The sequence below is a fragment of the Salmo trutta genome, chromosome 27, assembly GCF_901001165.1.
Source record: "Salmo trutta chromosome 27, fSalTru1.1, whole genome shotgun sequence".
Classification (NCBI taxonomy): domain Eukaryota; kingdom Metazoa; phylum Chordata; class Actinopteri; order Salmoniformes; family Salmonidae; genus Salmo; species Salmo trutta.
The window spans coordinates 536,568-553,992 of record NC_042983.1 but is presented as its reverse complement, the minus strand read 5'-3'; the positions used below and the strand labels follow the sequence as shown (position 1 = coordinate 553,992).

The following is a 17,425-nucleotide window of genomic DNA, read 5'->3' as shown; positions in this document are numbered from 1 at the left end:
ACAAATCAAATACGCTCGCGCATGCACACACACACGCACACACGGGCTAGAAGCAGTGGCCTCACTCAAAGATTAAAGAGTGACCACTCTAACATGGAAATGCATTCATCGATGATTGAAGGCAGGCGAGATCAGGTAGGACCATTCTAGCCAATGATAGGGAAGATACGCGGGTGAACAACAGGCACAAGTAAGTTGTTTATTTCAATGTGCTGGAATGCCACGTGCATCCACTTATATCAGTACATTTGTAAAAGCCTAAACATTACGAAACTTATATTCGATCAACAAGCCTCATGTAATTCAATATTCTCTCATAGACCCTCAATACAAAAAAGGGCTTATCACACCCGGACAGATTGTGAGCGAAGCAAATCCTCTCGCTTCACCTCTTTCTTTCTGCCTCACTGTCATATCTCCCACCCTCCCAGTATGACATTGTCCCTTCCTTCCACAAGCTTCACTCAAATGTCAGGACAAGAGCTTCATCAGTGTGTGCATGTGCTTATTTGATGCTAAACCTTGCTCTTGTCCACAGTATCATTTTCTCAGCTTGTACTCTTGCCTCAAAATCTGCTGAAGTTTCATCCTCACAGTGATTGGTTAGAAGTTTTTTCTAAAACTATTCCACCCTCCTTACACACACACACCACATACACATACACATTAATTGTCATATTTTGGCAGTCTTTAGATGGATGATTGTGTAATGGTCTGCTTCTCTATTTTCATAATGGAGAGAGGAAATGGAATGGTTATGGTAGCAAGCCTTCGTGTGCTCTCGACCATAAAAGCCATGTCACTCGACCCAAAGCCAGAGAACCATTAAAACTGTGACACTCATTAACCCTCTGACCTGTTTAATGCCAATATGAGTCAATATTATCTATAACGCCACATCCCTCCAATAACAGTAATACACCACTGACATACAGGTCACTGAATCAATGAAACTGTGGTATCTATAATGATTAACAATAGTATATTTTTAAAACATAGTGCCTTCAGAAAGTATTTCCGCCCCTTGACTTTTTCCACATTTTGTTGTTACAACCTGAATTTAAAAATGGATTACATTTATATATTTTTTGTGACTAGCCTACTACACACAATACCCCATAATGTCAAAGTGGAATAATACAATTAGTAAAAAATGAGTCAAGCAATCAACCTCTTTGTTATGGCAAGCCTAAATACGTTCAGGAATAAAAATGTGCTTAACAAGTCACATAAGTTCCATGTGTGCAATAGTAGTGTTTAACACGATTTTTGAATGACAACCTCATGTCTGTACTCCACACACACAATTATCAGACAAGCTAAGAAATTTCAAACACACAAAGACCAGAGCGGTTTTCCAATGCTTTGCAAAAGAAAGGCACCTGTTGGTAAATGGGTAAAAATACAGAAAGCAGACAGAATATTCCTTGAGCATGTTTAAGTTATTAATTCGACTTTGGGTGGTGTATCAATACACCCGGTCACTACAAAAGATACAGTAATTCCTAACTCAGTTGCCAGAGAGGAAGGAAACCGCTCAAAGGATTTCACAATGAGGCCAATGGTAACTTTAAAACAGTTACAGAGTTGAATGGCTGTAATAAGAGGGAACTGAGGAAGGATCAACAACATTGTAGTTTCTCCACATACTAACCTAATTGACAGAGTGACAAGAAGGAGCCCGTACAGAAAATAAATATGCCAAAACATGCATCCTGTTTGCAACAAGGCACTAAAGTAATACTGAAGAATTTTGAAATTAATAATGGGCAAATGTTGCGCAATGCAGGTGTGAAAGCACTAAGAGACTTACCCAGAAAGAGCCACAGCTGTAATTGCTGCCAAAGGTGATTCTAACATGTATTGACTCGGGATTGAATACTTATCTAATCAAGATATTATTGGTGTCTTATTTTTCATAATGTTTAAAAATATTATAATTTTTCTTCCATTTTGACAGAGTATTTTGTGTAGATTGTTGACAAAAAAATGACAATTAAATCCATTTTAATCCCACTTTGTTAACACAACAAAATGTGGAAAAAGTCAAGGGGTGTGAATACTTTCTAAAGGCCTGTATGTCATGTGGACAGATAAGGGTGGTTATAGATTTAGATGGGGCTGCTCTTTGTTGAGTTTTATTTGAAGAGTAGATTGGCTTTTAACGTCTGTGTGATTGAACACAGTTAGTGTGTGACCAACTCCGTGCCCTTGTGGTTAGAGTGGCCGCCCTGATATTGGAAGTTGGGAATTCAATCCCCGCCAAATCATAGGTAATATCTGACACACAAACGGGTACTATGTTGAAGTTTTAACAGGTCAGATAAAACCTACCCAATTATGGTCTCCAAATCAAAGGACCAAGGCTGTCGTCTACCAAAAGCATCTCGTCCATCTGTAGAAGTAGCCAGAGTTGAGGCAGAGTTCATCAGTAACACATGGAATGAAAAGGTGAAATCTGATATACAGTTGAAGTCGGAAGTTTACATACACCTTAGCCAAATACATTTAAACTCAGTTTTCACAATTCCTGACATTTAATCCTAGTAAAAATTCCCTGTCTTAGGTCAGTTAGGATCACCACTTTATTTTAAGAATGGGAAATGTCAGAATAATAGTAGAGAGAATAATTTATTTAAGCTTTTATTTCTTTCATCACATTCCCAGTGGTTCAGAAGATTACATACACTCAATTAGTATTTGGTAACATTGCCTTTTAAATTGTTTACCTTGGGTCAAACGTTTCGGGTAGCCTTCCACACGCTTCCCACAATAAGTTGGGTGACTTTTGGCCCATTCCTCTGACAGACCTGGTGTAACGGAGTCAGGTTTGTAGCCTCCTTGCTCACACACGCTTTTTCAGTTCTGCCCACAAATGCACCCGTCCCTTCTGCAGCAAAGCACCCCCACAACATGATGCTGCCACCCCAGTGCTTCACGGTTGGGATGGTGTTCTTCGGCTTGCAAGCCTCCCCCTTTTTCCTCCGAACATAACAATGGTCATTATGGTCAAACAGTTATATTTTTGTTTCATCAGACCAGAGGACATTTCTCCAAAAAGTACGATCTTTCTCCCCATGTGCAGTTGCAAACTGTAGTCTTTGCTTTTTTTCTGGAGGTTTTGGACCAGTGGCTTCTTCCTTGCTGAGTGGCCTTTCAGGTTATGTCGATATATGACACGTTTTACTGTGGATACAGATACTTTTGTACCTGTTTCCTCCAGGATCTTCACATGGTCCCTTGCAGTGGTTCTGGGATTGATTTGCACTTTTCGCACCAAAGTACGTGCACCTCTAGGAAACAGAACGCGTCTCCTTCCTGAGCGGTATGACGGCTGCGTGGTCCCATGGTGTTTATACTTGCGTACTATTATTTGTACAGATGAACGTGGTACCTTCAGGCGTTTGGAAATTGCTCTCAAGGATGAACCAGACTTGTGGAGGTCTACAATTTGTTTTTCTGAGGTCTTGGCTGATTTCTTTTGATTTCCTCATGATGTCAAGCAAAGAAGCACTGAGTTTGAAGGTAGGCCTTGAAATACATCCACAGGTACACCTCCAATTGACTCAAATGATGTCAATTAGCCTATCAGAAGCTGGTAAAGCCATGACATAATTTTATGTAATTTTCCAAGCTGATTAAATGCACAGTCAACTTAGTGTATGTACACTTTTGACCCACTGGAATTGTGATACAGTGAAATAATCTGTCTGTAAACAATGTGTCAGGCACAAAGTAGGTGTCCTAACCGATTTGCCAAACTATAGTTTGTTAACAAGAAATTTGGGGATGGTTGAAAAATGTGTCTCCATCCCAAGTGTATGTACATTTCTCACTTCAACTGTACAAATCTATACTCTGTTGAAGTTTGAACAGGTCAGACCAAGCCTCCTAGTTATGTTCTCCCCATCGTTGACCAATGGTGAGCAGGCTGGAGGTGTTGTTTGTTTGTTTGTTCTTGAAAACATTTATTTTAAAACGTATTATTAACCCCTCCACCCACCCCCCCCCCCCAAATATAACAACATTTACATACACTACCTTTCAAAAGTTTGAGGTCACTTAGAAATGTAATTGTTTTTTAAAGAAAAGCTACTTTTTTTCCCATTAAATAAAACTGGCCTAAATAAAACAATAAAACTGGCCTTCTTTAGACTAGTTGAGTATCTGGAGCATAGCATTTGTGGGTTCTATTACAGGCTCAAAATGGCCAGAATGCCAGCATCCCGTAGTCGCCTCTTCCCTGTTGATGTTGAGACTGGTGTTTTGCGGGTACTACTTAATGACGCTGCCAGTTGAGGACTTGTGGGAGGCGTCTGTTTCTCAAACTAGACACTCTAATGGTCCTCTTGCTCAGTTGTACACCGGGGCCTCCCACTCCTCTGGTTAGAGCCAGTTGGCGGCTGTTCTGTGAAGGGAGTAAGTAGTACATAGGGTTGTACGAGATTTTCAGTTTCTTGGCAATTTCTCGCATAGAATAGCCTTCATTTCTCAGAACAAGAATAGACTGACAAGTTTCAGAAGAAAGGTCTATAAGCTTGTCAGGTTCTGATCATCTTACGTTGCTTCTTCACCCGAGATTAGCCCCCAATTGCTAATTAATCAGTTCTTTATTCTCCAGGCTCCGCTTTGTCATCAAAATGGACAACCTTGCAATGATTGACATGTATCCATTGTGATTTTCCCTGGACTTTTACTGCTGACCTCATTATGAGCAAAACTTGATAAGGACCTTCCCATTTTGGCCCTAATCTGTCTGTTACATATTTTTTTACACTACATCATGTTCCCCCTCTGGAGTTATTCCCCATGCCTCTTTTACTTGTCTGTCTGCTTCCCCTACTGCATTAGAGAGTTAAGCATTGTGTCACTCATAAAGTGAACGTCTGCTTTCTCAAATTTAACGTGCCTGGTTGTGACATGGGTCGACCTGTGGCGACCTCAAACAGACTCAACCCTGTGGTTTTGTTATGTGTTGCCCGTATACTACATAATACCGTAGGCCAGGTATTTCCAAACTGGGGTACGCGCAATGCTGTCGGAGGTACGCCAAATAAAAATGTGATTCACAAATTAAAAAAATAAATAAAATATATATATTATATATATATATATATATATATATATATATCATTCTTTTTTAAAAATTGTTAAAGAAAACAAACAATTCTTCACATTTTCAAACAGTACATTTATATTTTCCAACGGGTTTTTTTCTCACCTGAGTAGCCTCGTTTCACTGCCAAAAATAAAATTAAACCATCTAGTGTTCAGCGAAATAACAACACAATGTCAAATACAGGTAGCATAGTCAAATAATAACATCCAATCACATTAACTGTTACTCTCTCGCGGGAAACCGTCACTCTTGCGCTGACATTTAGAACGAACATGACCATTTGAAAAATAAACCATGGGAGTTTTTTGATCGAGAATAAAGACGACTTTTGAGAAGTAAGACATGTATAAAAGCAACAGATACCATTAATAAGGAGCTAGAAGCGTCTTATATGGTGAGCTACCGAGTGGCTAGGACAGGCAAGCCCCATACTATTGTGGGGGACTTAATTCTTCCTGCTACCGCGGATATGACTGGGACAATGCTGGGGGAAAAGGCCAAAAAAACTATACAGACAATGACTTCATCAAACAACACTGTTTCACACGACGCATAATTGACATGGCAGGAGATGTTTTGAAACAATTACTGCTTCGCATAGACCTTTGGTGGTCAAGATGTGTTGGTATCTTTACTGATGGTACAAAGCCATGACAGGGAGACATAGTGGAGTGGTAACGCGCGTGCAAGCAGTTGATCCCGACGCCACTTGGGTACACTGTAGCATCCACCGAGAGCTTTTGCTGCCAAGGGAATGTCTGACAGCTTGAAAGGCGTTTGTATACTACAGTGAAAATGCCTAGCTTTGTAAAAGCAAGGCCCCTGATCTCGTGTATTTTCTGCATTATGCAATGATATGGGCAGCGACCATGTAACGCTTTTACAACATACAGAAGTGCGCTGGTTATCAAGGGGCAAAGTATTGACACACTTTTTTTAATTGAGAGACAAGCTTAAAGTTCTTTACTGACCATAATTTTCAGTTGTCTGACCGCTTGCATGATAACGAGTTTCTCACACGACTGGCCAATCTGGGTGATGTTTTTCTCGCCCGAATTATCTGAATCTAGGATTACAGGGACTCTCCATAACTATATTCAATGTGGGGGACAGAATGATTAAGAAGTTGGAGCTCTTTTCTGTCTGCATTAACAAGGACAACACACAGGTCTTTCCATTATTGTTTTTTGTGTGCAAATGAACTCAAGCTTACGGACAATGTCAAATGTGATATAGCGAAGCACCCGAGTGAGCTGGGTGTGCAATTACGCAGGTACTTTCCCCAAAACGGGTGACACAAACAACTGGATTCGTTATCCCTTTCATTCCCTGCCTCCAGTCCACTTACCGATATCTGATCAAGAGAGCCTCATCAAAATTTAATTAATCAGAAGCCACTGTCAGATTTGTGGATAGGGCTGCGCTCAGAGTTTCTTGCCTTGGCAAATTACATTAAGAGGGGGTCTATTGGTTCCCTCCACAGCATCCAGCAAACTCTGCTGCTGAGCCGGAGAGAGCTTCTTACATTTCTCCATCAGCATTGTGTCGTTGGGGCTGTTGTCCTGTTTCCATTTTCCCTAGACAGACCCTGCTTCTCTTGGCCATTCCTCATAAGAACACGTTTTCTTTCCGACTGTCTCGTTGCCAGTGACCAGAAATCCCGCAACATGACATACATCAGGTTTCTCTCTGCTAAACGAATAATGTTGTTGGTTTCACTCAGAACCTGCACAACTCTGATAACAGACGGTTTATTATGTTGATTGATGTCTCTGTCCAGTTGTGACCTGTCTGATGTTGCCGTAGTTTTTTCTCTCCCAATCAGTTGTTGTGGAAACAAAAGTTTTTCGCATATCGTCATGTATGGATTGCATCAGCTGATGTGTGATTGCCCCATTTTTGGAGGAATTGAGTGCATCTTTATCTTCCATGTTGGGTAACCCACTGTCTACCACCTCTGCTCTAAACCTTTCTTCAATTTCAACAAACTGTTCTTTCAGTTTTTGAACACATTTGGTTATCTCTCCCCAATTGGTGGTTGCATTGGTCAGACCCTTAAGGAAAACATGCATGGCTCCTCCATCCATCGACCACATCTTGGTCTCACCACCCACAGCTCTATAAACATGTTCTTCAAGTACACCATGTTCACAGTTGTTAAAAACAAAGGATAATAACTGTAACCTATCATAAGGATGTAGATTGTAGAGTTTCTTATTACGCTTCAAATGGTCCCGTGTCTTCATACCCACGTCTCGTGGATGTTTCAAAGTTTTTGACCATGTCATCCAACTGTAATGGAGATGCTGATTTATGTGTGATTACTGTCAATGGAGGTTTGTCTTTACTACCTTTTACAGCCTGTGTTCTGGTTGGCCTAAGACAATCGTTCGTCACCGCTGTCAGTATCTATTGACTCAAAACCAGGCAATGCTGACCAGATGCTTGAAACTCGATCATCCTTCCGCAATTCAGTGTGAGGGTAGATTGAGGGAACAAAGGGTCCACATGTTGGGGCCAAGTCTGTTTTTACGACCCTTGCCTGTAATTGTTGAATTTCTCTGCAATGTCTTATCACTGTTATCAATAAATAATTTCTCATCCCTTCCTTACTTTGGCTAATACAGTTAAACCTTTCTGGCGCAGGGGTCCCGCTAGTGACCCACCTCGACAACATCTGGTGAAATTGCAGAGCACCAAATTCAAAATACAGAAAACGTAATATTAAACCTTCATGATAATACAAGTGTCATACATGATTCTTCAGCATCATCGGATTTCAGAAGGCTTTACGGCGAAAGCACAGCATTGATTATCTGAGGTCAGCGCCCCACAACAGCATATTATCCAAACAAGCACAGGCGTCACAAAATCCCAAATAGCAATAAAATAAGTGACTACCTTTGAAGATCTTCCTCTGATCGCAATCACATGAGTACCAGGAACACAATGAATGGTCGTTTTGTTCGATAAATTCCTTTTTATATCCCAAATAGTCCGTTTAGTAGGCGTCATTGAAGTTCAGTAATCCCACCTGTTCAGAATGCAGACATAAGAGTTCCAAAAGTTACCAGTAAAGTTTATCCAAACAAATCAAACAACGTCTCTAATTCATTATTAGGTACTCTAATATCTAAATAAAATATCATATTTCATACAGAGCGAACTATTTTCAAAAGGAAAGGAAAGAACGCAGCGTGCTCCCTCGGTCATGCGCGCATGAGAGTAGTTTTGCCATGGGACTTCCTGAGGATAAACAACTATTCCTCGTTGGTTTTTCAGAATACAAGCCTGAAACCATGTATAGACTGTTGACATCTAGTGGAAGCCATAGGAACTGCAATTTGGGAGGCGGAAATCTTTGGTTTCAATAGCTTAAGCTTCGAATTGGCTGGAAGGTCACAGAAAAAAAAATTGGTCCTTGGTTTTCGCCTGCCAAAACAGTTCTGTTATACTCACAGACATACTTTTACCAGTTTTAGAAACTTTAGAGTGTTTTCTATCCAATACTACCATGAATTTGCATATCCTAGCTGGGCCTGAGTAACAGGCAGTTTACTTTGGACACCTCAGTCATCCAAAATTCCGAATACTGCCCCCCTATCCCTAACAATTTTAAATACCGTCTTGTTTTTGTCATCAAGTTAGACATTCTCTGTATTTCCCCCAAGCTTTTTGTATATCAGACAGATTCCATCTTTGTCAACAATGACAGAATGTCTTTATCTCTTGCCTACACTTGTCTACTTTGAAATGGTTCTTCATATCACTAAAATATTTTTCATGCTCACATCCGGAGGAGCTGTTCTGCCCTTCAAAAGTTGTATTATATATATATATGTGTGTGTGTGTGTGTGTGTGTGTGTGTGTGTGTGTGTGTGTGTGTGTGTGTGTGTGTGTTGATATATTTGTATAACGCCTTTTGAGGACTCAAACCTTTTAATAGAGGACTTGAACCCCTATAATATATATTTAACAAATCTGTAACAGAGCAAATAAACGACTAAACCCTGTAACAGAATAAAGTACTCAAACCTTATACATCACAGATACGTATCACTCAATGCATGCACTAATTTTAACCTGATTTGGTTCTTTTAAATGACATCGGTCTAGACTCACCCAGCATCAGGAGATTAAGAGTTGAATCTGTGGTTTGCGCTCCGCCCTCTCTCTTTCCCTGCATGAACACACAGTTGAGTTTTCCTTGTTGTGGTCACAACCAAGTAATCTGGGTCCGGCACCAAGTGCTAGCAGTTGATGTTACTCTTCAATAACACAGACCCCAAAGTAAATCAGGGCGAGAAAAATAGGTTTATTCAAAGAGGACAAATCATAGATGTTATGCTGAGAGGTAGATGTTTATTTGTATTTATTATGGATCCCCATTAGCCGCTGCTAAGGCACTAGTGTATAGTGTGTATGCTATTGTGTATGCATGTGTCTGTGCCTATGTTTGTGTTGCTTCACAGTCCCCGCTTTTCCATAAGGTGTTTTTTTTTTTTTTTTAATTTTTTTTTTTTATAAAATGTTACTGCTTGCATGAGTTACTTCATGTGGAATAGAGTTCCATGTAGTCATGGCTCTATTTAGTACTGTGAGCCTTCCATAGTCTGTTCTGGACTTGGGGACTGTGAAGAGACCTCTTGTGGGGTATGCATGGGTGTGCGAGCTGTGCGCCAGTAGTTCAAACAGACGGCTTGGTGGATTCAACATGTCAATACCTCTCATAAATACAAGCAGTGATGAAGTCAATCTCTCCTCCACTTTGAGCCAGGAGAGATTGACATGCATGTTATTAATATTAGCTCTCTGTTTACATCCAAGGGCCAGCCGTGCTGCCCTGATCTGAACGAATTGCAATTTTCCTAAGTCTTTTTTTGTGGCACCTGACCACATGACTGAACAGTCGTCCAGGTGCGACAAAACTAGGGCCTGTAGGACCTGCCTTGTTGATAGTGCTGTCAAGACGGTAGAGCAGTGCCTTATCATGGACATACTTCTCCCCATCTTAGCTACTGTTGCATCAATATGTTTTGACCATGACAATTGACAATCAACGTGCTCAATTTCCATATTATTACAATACTTAGTTGAGGTTTAGGGTTTCTTGAGTGATTTGTCCCAAATACAATGCTTTTAGTTTTAGAAATATTTAGGACTAACTTATTCCTTGCCACCCACTCTGAAACTAACTGCAACTCTTTGTTGAGTGTTGCAGTCATTTCAGTCGCTGTAGTAGCTGACATGTATAGTGTTGAGTCATCCGCATACATACACTCTGGCTTTCCTCATTAGTAAAGATTGAAAAAAGGAATGGGCCTAGATAGCTGTCTTGGGGAATTCCTGATTCTACCTGGATTATGTTGGAGAGGCTTCCATTAAATAACACCCTCTGTGTACTGTTAGACAGATAAAGAGTTATCTACAATATAGCAGGGTGTGTAAGCCATAACACATACGTTTTGCCAGCAGCAGAATATGATCGATAATGTCAAAGGCCACACTGAAGTCTAACAAAACAGCCCCACAATCATTTTCTCATCAATTTCTCTCAGCCAATCATCAGTCATTTGTGTAAGTGCTGTGCTCGTTGAATGTCCTTCTCTATAAGCATGCTTAAAGTTTGTCAATTTGTTTACTGTAAAATAGGATTGTATCTGGTCAAACACAATCTTTTCCAAAAGTTTACTTAAGGGTTGGTTACAGGCTGATTGGTTGGCTATTTGAGCCAGTAAAGGGGGCTTTACTATTCTTAGGTAGCGGAATGACTTTTGCTTCCCTCCAAGCCCGAGGGCACACACTTTCTAGTAGGCTTAAATTGAAGATGTGGCAATGTCGTCTGCTATTATCCTCGGTAATTTTCCATCCAAGTTGTCATACTCTTGTGACATGTCATTCCACACTAACGTTACGGAATTTAAGATTACAATGCTTTTCTTTCATAATTTGGTCAGGTATACTTGGATGTGTAGTGTCAGCATTTGTTGCTGGCATGTCATCCCTACATTTGCTAATCTTGCCAATGGAAAAATCATTAAAGTAGTTGGCAATATCAGTTGGTTTTCTGATGAATGAGCCATCTGTTTCAATGAATGATGGAGCTGAGTTTGGCTTTTTTTTCCCAGAATTTCATTTAAGATGCTCCAAAGCTTTTTACTATCATTTTTTATTTCTTTTATCTTGGTTTCATAGTGTAGTTTCTTATTCTTTTTGTAGTTATATTTTTATTAGAATGTTGTTTATTTTAACAGGGGTTACACAGACAACAAAATTGAGTGAGGATAAAATGAATAAGCATAGAGCAAAACCTTATACAAAAAGGCTGTCATAAAAATATATACAAACATCACAATTATAACATGGAGACCAGATTTTCCAAAATGTATCAGACCTCTGGTGTAAATCAGAGGTAAGGTTCTCTAGAGGTTGGATAGCAGAAGCTTGAGAGAGCCACATTCTCACAGATGGTGCTTCAGGTGTGGAACATAATAACAATATGCATTTTTTTTGGCTAAGTAAACAAGGGTATTGAACAGACGTTCATTGTCAGGATCAAACACAACGTTATAATCAAAGTAGAGCAAATATGACTTTGGTGAAAACTCAAATTGTCTTCCCAAGATCTTCTGGATGTGTAAGTGAATATCATTCCAATGAGACTGGATTCTGCTACAGTACCAAAAAACGTGCATGAAGGTGCCAGTATCCTGTTTACATTTGAAACATAATTGTGATGCATTGGAATACATTCTGTGAAGGCGGACAGGTGTAAAGTAGGTTCCGGGGGAATCTGGATTAAGGGCAATCGGTGACCAGAGTGATATATGGTCTGGAATCTGCAGATGCCTCCTTGCATCTTTCCAAGCTAAGAGTGTATTATGTGTTGTAAAATTGTCAGGTAAGGACTGGATCTTTTCAAAGCTATTAATAAATGGTACGGAAGCTAATGCTCTTGGATGACATGCTATTGATTCCATCCCAACCCAAAGTGAGCGGCGTCTGTCTAGGCACCAACTAATCATGTGCTTGATCTGAGACCTGTAATATAGTTGCAGATTGGCAAAGATTTCCCTCCTGAATTCCTAGGCTTAATTCGTTTGGTTAATTTGATTATAGGTTTCCATTGTTCCAGATATATTTTGATAAATTGACATTTATTTTCAGAAAAAAGGACTGAGATAGATGACAGGATATTTTGGAAGAAATATTTAGCCAAGGAAGGATATTCACCCTGACGCCATTAATCCTGCCAAAAAGAGAGTTGGTAGGGTAGACCAGTTAATCAGATCCGTTTAATTTTTGTGAGCAAAGGTATATAATTTGAAGTGAACAGGTCTTTAAGACTTGGAGTAACATATATACCCAAGTATTTTAAGCCTGTTTCAGTCAATTGGAATGGAGATATTGTTTCTAAGTTGATTGTAGAGGGGATATTCAAAGGTAATGCCATGGATTTATCCACATTAATTTTGTACCCTGACAGGTTACTATATTCATATATGATGTACATTACTGCAGTGACAGAGGTCTCTGGTTTAGACATGTATAAAGCACATCATCAGCAAATAATACAATTCTATGCTCTTCATCACCCATAGAGATGCCCCTGACGTTATTACTAGACCTCATTGCCTCAGCCAGTGGTTCTATGACTAACGAGAACAGAGCAGGAGATAAAGGGCAGCCTTGACGACAGCCCCTATCAATATTAAATCTTTCTGATCATTTACCATTTGTGTTAACGGCTGCTGATGGGTCAGTAAAAAATACATTTTACTAAATTAATAAAATGATCACCCAGATTAACTTTTTCTAATACAATAATTTCCATTCAACTCTATCGAAAGCCTTTTCGGAATCGAGAGAGACAATGAGTGCAGGGTCTTTAATTAGTATCAGGCTAATGGATGCAGTTTTCCAAGAATCTGGTATGATGTCTCTTTTGAACATATCATTTAGAGCAGGCATGAAGATGGGGCATATCTCAGACCAGAATTTCTTGTTGAAACCCTGCCGGGAAGGCCGTCTAGGCCAGGTGCCTTGCCAGAAGGCATTGCCTTAATAGTTTCCCAAACCTTTTCAGGAGTAAAGGGAGCGTTTAGCCTATTTCTGTGCTCATCTGATATAGTGGGCAAGGTTATCCTGGAACGCCTCGCCAATATCCAATGGTAGCGCCTGGCGCGAAATACGAAAAACCTTAATGCTATAATTTCAATTTCTCAAACATATGACTATTTTACAACCATTTTAAAGATAAGACTCTCCTTTATCTAACCACATTGGTCCGATTTCAAAAAGGCTTTACAGCGAAAGCAAAACATTAGATTATGTCAGGAGAGTACCCAGCCAGAAATAATCACAAACCCATTTTCAAGCTAGCATATATGTCACCAAAACCACAGCTAACTGCAGCACTACCTTTGATGATCTTCATCAGATGACACTCCTAGGACATTATGTTATACAATACATGCATGTTTTGTTCAATCAAGTTCATATTTATATCAAAAAACAGCTTTTTACATTAGCATGTTTGTTCAGAACTAGCATACCCACCGAAAACTTCCGGTGAATTTACTATATTACTCACGATAACGTTGACAAAAAACATAATTATTTTAAGAATTATAGATACAGACTCCTTTATGCAATCGCGGTGTCCGATTTTAAAATAGCTTTTCGGTGAAAGCACATTTTGCAATATTCTGAGTATATAGCCCGCCATCACGGCTAGCTATTTTGACACCCACCAAGTTTGGCACTCACCAAACTCAGATTTACTATAAGGAAAAAATTGGATTACCTTTGCTGTTCTTCGTCAGAATGCCACTCCCAGGACTTCTACTTCAATAACAAATCTTGGTTTGGTTCAAAATAATCCATAGTTATGTTCAAATATCCTCTGTTTTGTTCGTGCGTTCAACACACTATCCGAAGGGTAACGAAGGGTGACACGCCGGCGCGTATCGTGACAAAAAATGTCTAAATATTCCATTACCGTACTTCGAAGCATGTCAAACGCTGTTTAAAATAAATTTTTATGCTATTTTTCTCGTAAAAAAGCGATAATATTCCGACCGGAGAAAATCTAAAATGGACTCTTCTCGTGCACGCACGCGCCAGTCTCATTGTTTCTCTGATCGACCACTATCCAAAATGCGCTACTGTTTTTCAGCAATGGGCTGCAAAAGTCATCATTCACGTCTGCTGCCGCCTTCTGAGAGCCTATGGGAGCCGTAGGAAGTATCACGTTACAGCAGAGATCCTCAGTTTTCAATAAAGAGAGTGTAGAAGGCCAAGAAATGGTCAGAGAGGGCACTTCCTGTAAGGAATCTTCTCAGGTTTTTGCCTGCCATATGAGTTCTGTTATACTCACAGACACCATTTAAACAGTTTTAGAAACTTTAGGGTGTTTTCTATCCAAATCAAACAATTATATGCATATTCTAGTTTCTGGGCAGTAATAATAACCAGATTAAATCGGGTACGTTTTTTATCCGGCCGTGCAAATACTGCCCCCTACCCTAGAGAGGTTAAGTATATAATTGTCAAATATCCAACAAATCAGGTAAATATGTAATTTTTCTATCACATATTGTAACCCCAACCTTAATTTACTTGTGATGCACTGACGTTCCAAACTCTGTTTTAGACGAGATTAACTTCATTACCAAAATTATCTATTACACTTTTGTAGTGACTTTTGACACTAGAGTAAATGATTCTGACTTATCTTGATGCCACATAGGCTGGTTTCAAAGGGAGGGTTACTTCCTTACTTTACAGGTTAGTGTGTGTGTCCTAAGACCTACTTTACACCTTCCGCTTCAATTGAACATCTCCGCACAGGGTTCCACGTCCGCACACCACCTAGGAAAAGTGTCCTGCGGACACAGAGATTTCGGAAGTCCGTGCGTACATGTGTGGAGGGTAGCAGACATTCGATATTCGCATAATTTCATTTGAGCCGACCTAACAGTGCGGAAGCGTAAGATGTAAATTAGGCTTAACAACTGTTATAACAGTATTCGATGAGAGTGAGGAATTTGCATCCCATCTCTCTCCCCACACACACATACTCTTGTTTTATTCCATGATCTAATTTATACATTCTTAGTTATGTCAATGATATTACCTCACCACAGGGAAATATATGAAAGATGAATTGAGTTTTAATATCAAACACACACATTGCATTCTAATGACCCATGTGTTTGCATGTGTGTGTTCCAGTGTTCCACCCAGGAGTTCTATCTCATCAGCAGCAGTCTTTCTCGGCTGGGGGTCGAACTACAGGCTCTGCTCCCATCCATCCAATCACAGCTCAGCTCCACTCTGCTCCGAGGGCTCCTATTGGACACACCTGAACTGCTGGCTCCCGCTCACAACTTTCTCAAAGTCCTCAACGAGAAGGCAGCCAAGTGAGTCAACACAGTGTGTGCGCATGTGTGTGTTAGGCTTGAGCGGTATACCGTATACTGGGGTATTTGGAAATAGCCACGGGATGGTTTTTCAATACCGTTGAAACTATGTCTTTGAAGTTTTTCAATACATTTTAATCTTTGTAGCTACTTTTTAAGTAAATACATGCAGTCAACTTGTGCAATACGTTAGGAAATAAAGCAGATCGCATTGATCATTTCACCTGCCACAGTGTTTTACATTATGAAGCTTACCGTAGTTCCCCAGAACATTTGAGCCAGTTACGTGTTTGTTTGTAAATAGCACAACGAAAGAAAGCTGGAGCAGGTGAGTCCAGCTGTGTATTGACAGGTGCCACATTTTATATTGAAAGGCAAGTGTTTTTTTTGTTGTTGCTTTAATAGAGTGATCAGGGGCGTGCAACTTTAGTTTTCCTTCACAGAAAATACATTAGTACAACGCATTTAGCAGAAACTGACAACAGAAGTGCAACGCTATTTGGCTGGCAGCCACCCAAGTAAATGAGCAGACAATGAAAAGTATTTTTTGCAAAACTGTTACATGGCCATCATATTTCTAATGTTTATCATAGAAAGAATGTAGCCAGCTACATTTCCTAATGTATTGCTTAAAGTTAATATTGCATTTTATTTGAGAAAAGTGGGCTACACTGAGAAAAATACCAGAGAAAAGTAGCAACACAGAGCCCTTATTGCTGATAGAATGTCCATTTGTGAATTCTCATCTGAGTGGAGAATCAAATCAGTCTTTATTTATACAGCACATTTCAGACATGGACTGCAACATAATGTGCTTTACAGGAAAAAACAAATAAAACAATGCAAATATAAACTGAAATAGTTACTACACAACAAACATAAGAGGATAAAAAACTAAATAATAACAATGAAACTGAACGATTAAAAAGCACCTTAAGGAAAAACAAAGCTAAAAAGGTGTGTTTAAAAATTCCCACAGTTTCGTCCTACCTCAGGTTCTCTAGCAGGCTATTCCAGAGGTTGGGGGCATAGTAACTAAAGGCTGCCTTTCCATGCCTCTTGGTCCTAGGCTTTGTGATAGTTAAAAGGCCAGTACCAAAGGACCTGAAGGACCTACTGGGTACATAACTTTAAAGCATGTCTAACATGAACTGGAGTGCACAATCGTGGATTATTTTAAAAAACCAGTGTTATGTGTGCTCTCTGTCTGGTCTTGGTCAGTACCCGTACTGCAGCATGAATTAAAATGTGCGACCAGATTCTCTCTCTGTGCTTTGGCTCCAACAATAAGTACAGTGTCTTCGGAAAGTATGGGCTCCCGAGTGGTGCAGCGGTCTAAGGCACTGCATCTCAGTGCTAGAGGTGTCATTACAGACCCTGATTCGATCCTGGGCTATATCACAACCGGCCATGATCGGGAGACCCATAGGGCGGCGCACAATTGGCCCAGCGTCGTCCGGGTTAGGGGAGAGTTTGTCCGGGGTAGGTGGTCATTGTAAAAATAAGAATTTGTTCTTAACTGACTTGCCTTGTCAAATAAAAGTATTCAGACTCCTTCACTTTTTCCACAATTTGTTACGTTACAGCCTTATTCCAAAATTGATTAAATAAAACATGTTCCGCAACAATCTACACACAATACCCCATAGTGACAAAGCAAAACAGATTCTTAGAAATAAAAATAAATAAAATGAAATATCACATTTACATAAGTACTCAGACCCGTTGCTATGAGACTCGAAATTGAGCTCAGGTGCATCCTGTTTCCATTGATCATCCTTGAGATGTTTCTACAACTTCATTGGAGTCCACCTGTGGTACATTATATTGATTAAACATGATTTGGAAAGGCACACACCTGTCTATATAAGGTCCCGCAGTT

The 17,425-nt window shown here is 39.9% G+C and overlaps 1 protein-coding gene across 7 annotated transcripts in view; it reads left to right on the top strand.

Annotated features, from left to right (window-relative positions):
• Positions 1-17,425, top strand: part of msh3 (mutS homolog 3 (E. coli)) — a 153,436-nt gene that overhangs the window by 37,665 nt on the left and 98,346 nt on the right. For all 7 annotated transcript variants that reach the window (XM_029716201.1, XM_029716199.1, XM_029716200.1 and 4 more), the window contains exon 14: positions 15,356-15,543. In XM_029716201.1, coding sequence (XP_029572061.1) covers positions 15,356-15,543 — 188 coding nt within the window. The remainder of the gene's footprint in view (positions 1-15,355; positions 15,544-17,425) is intronic.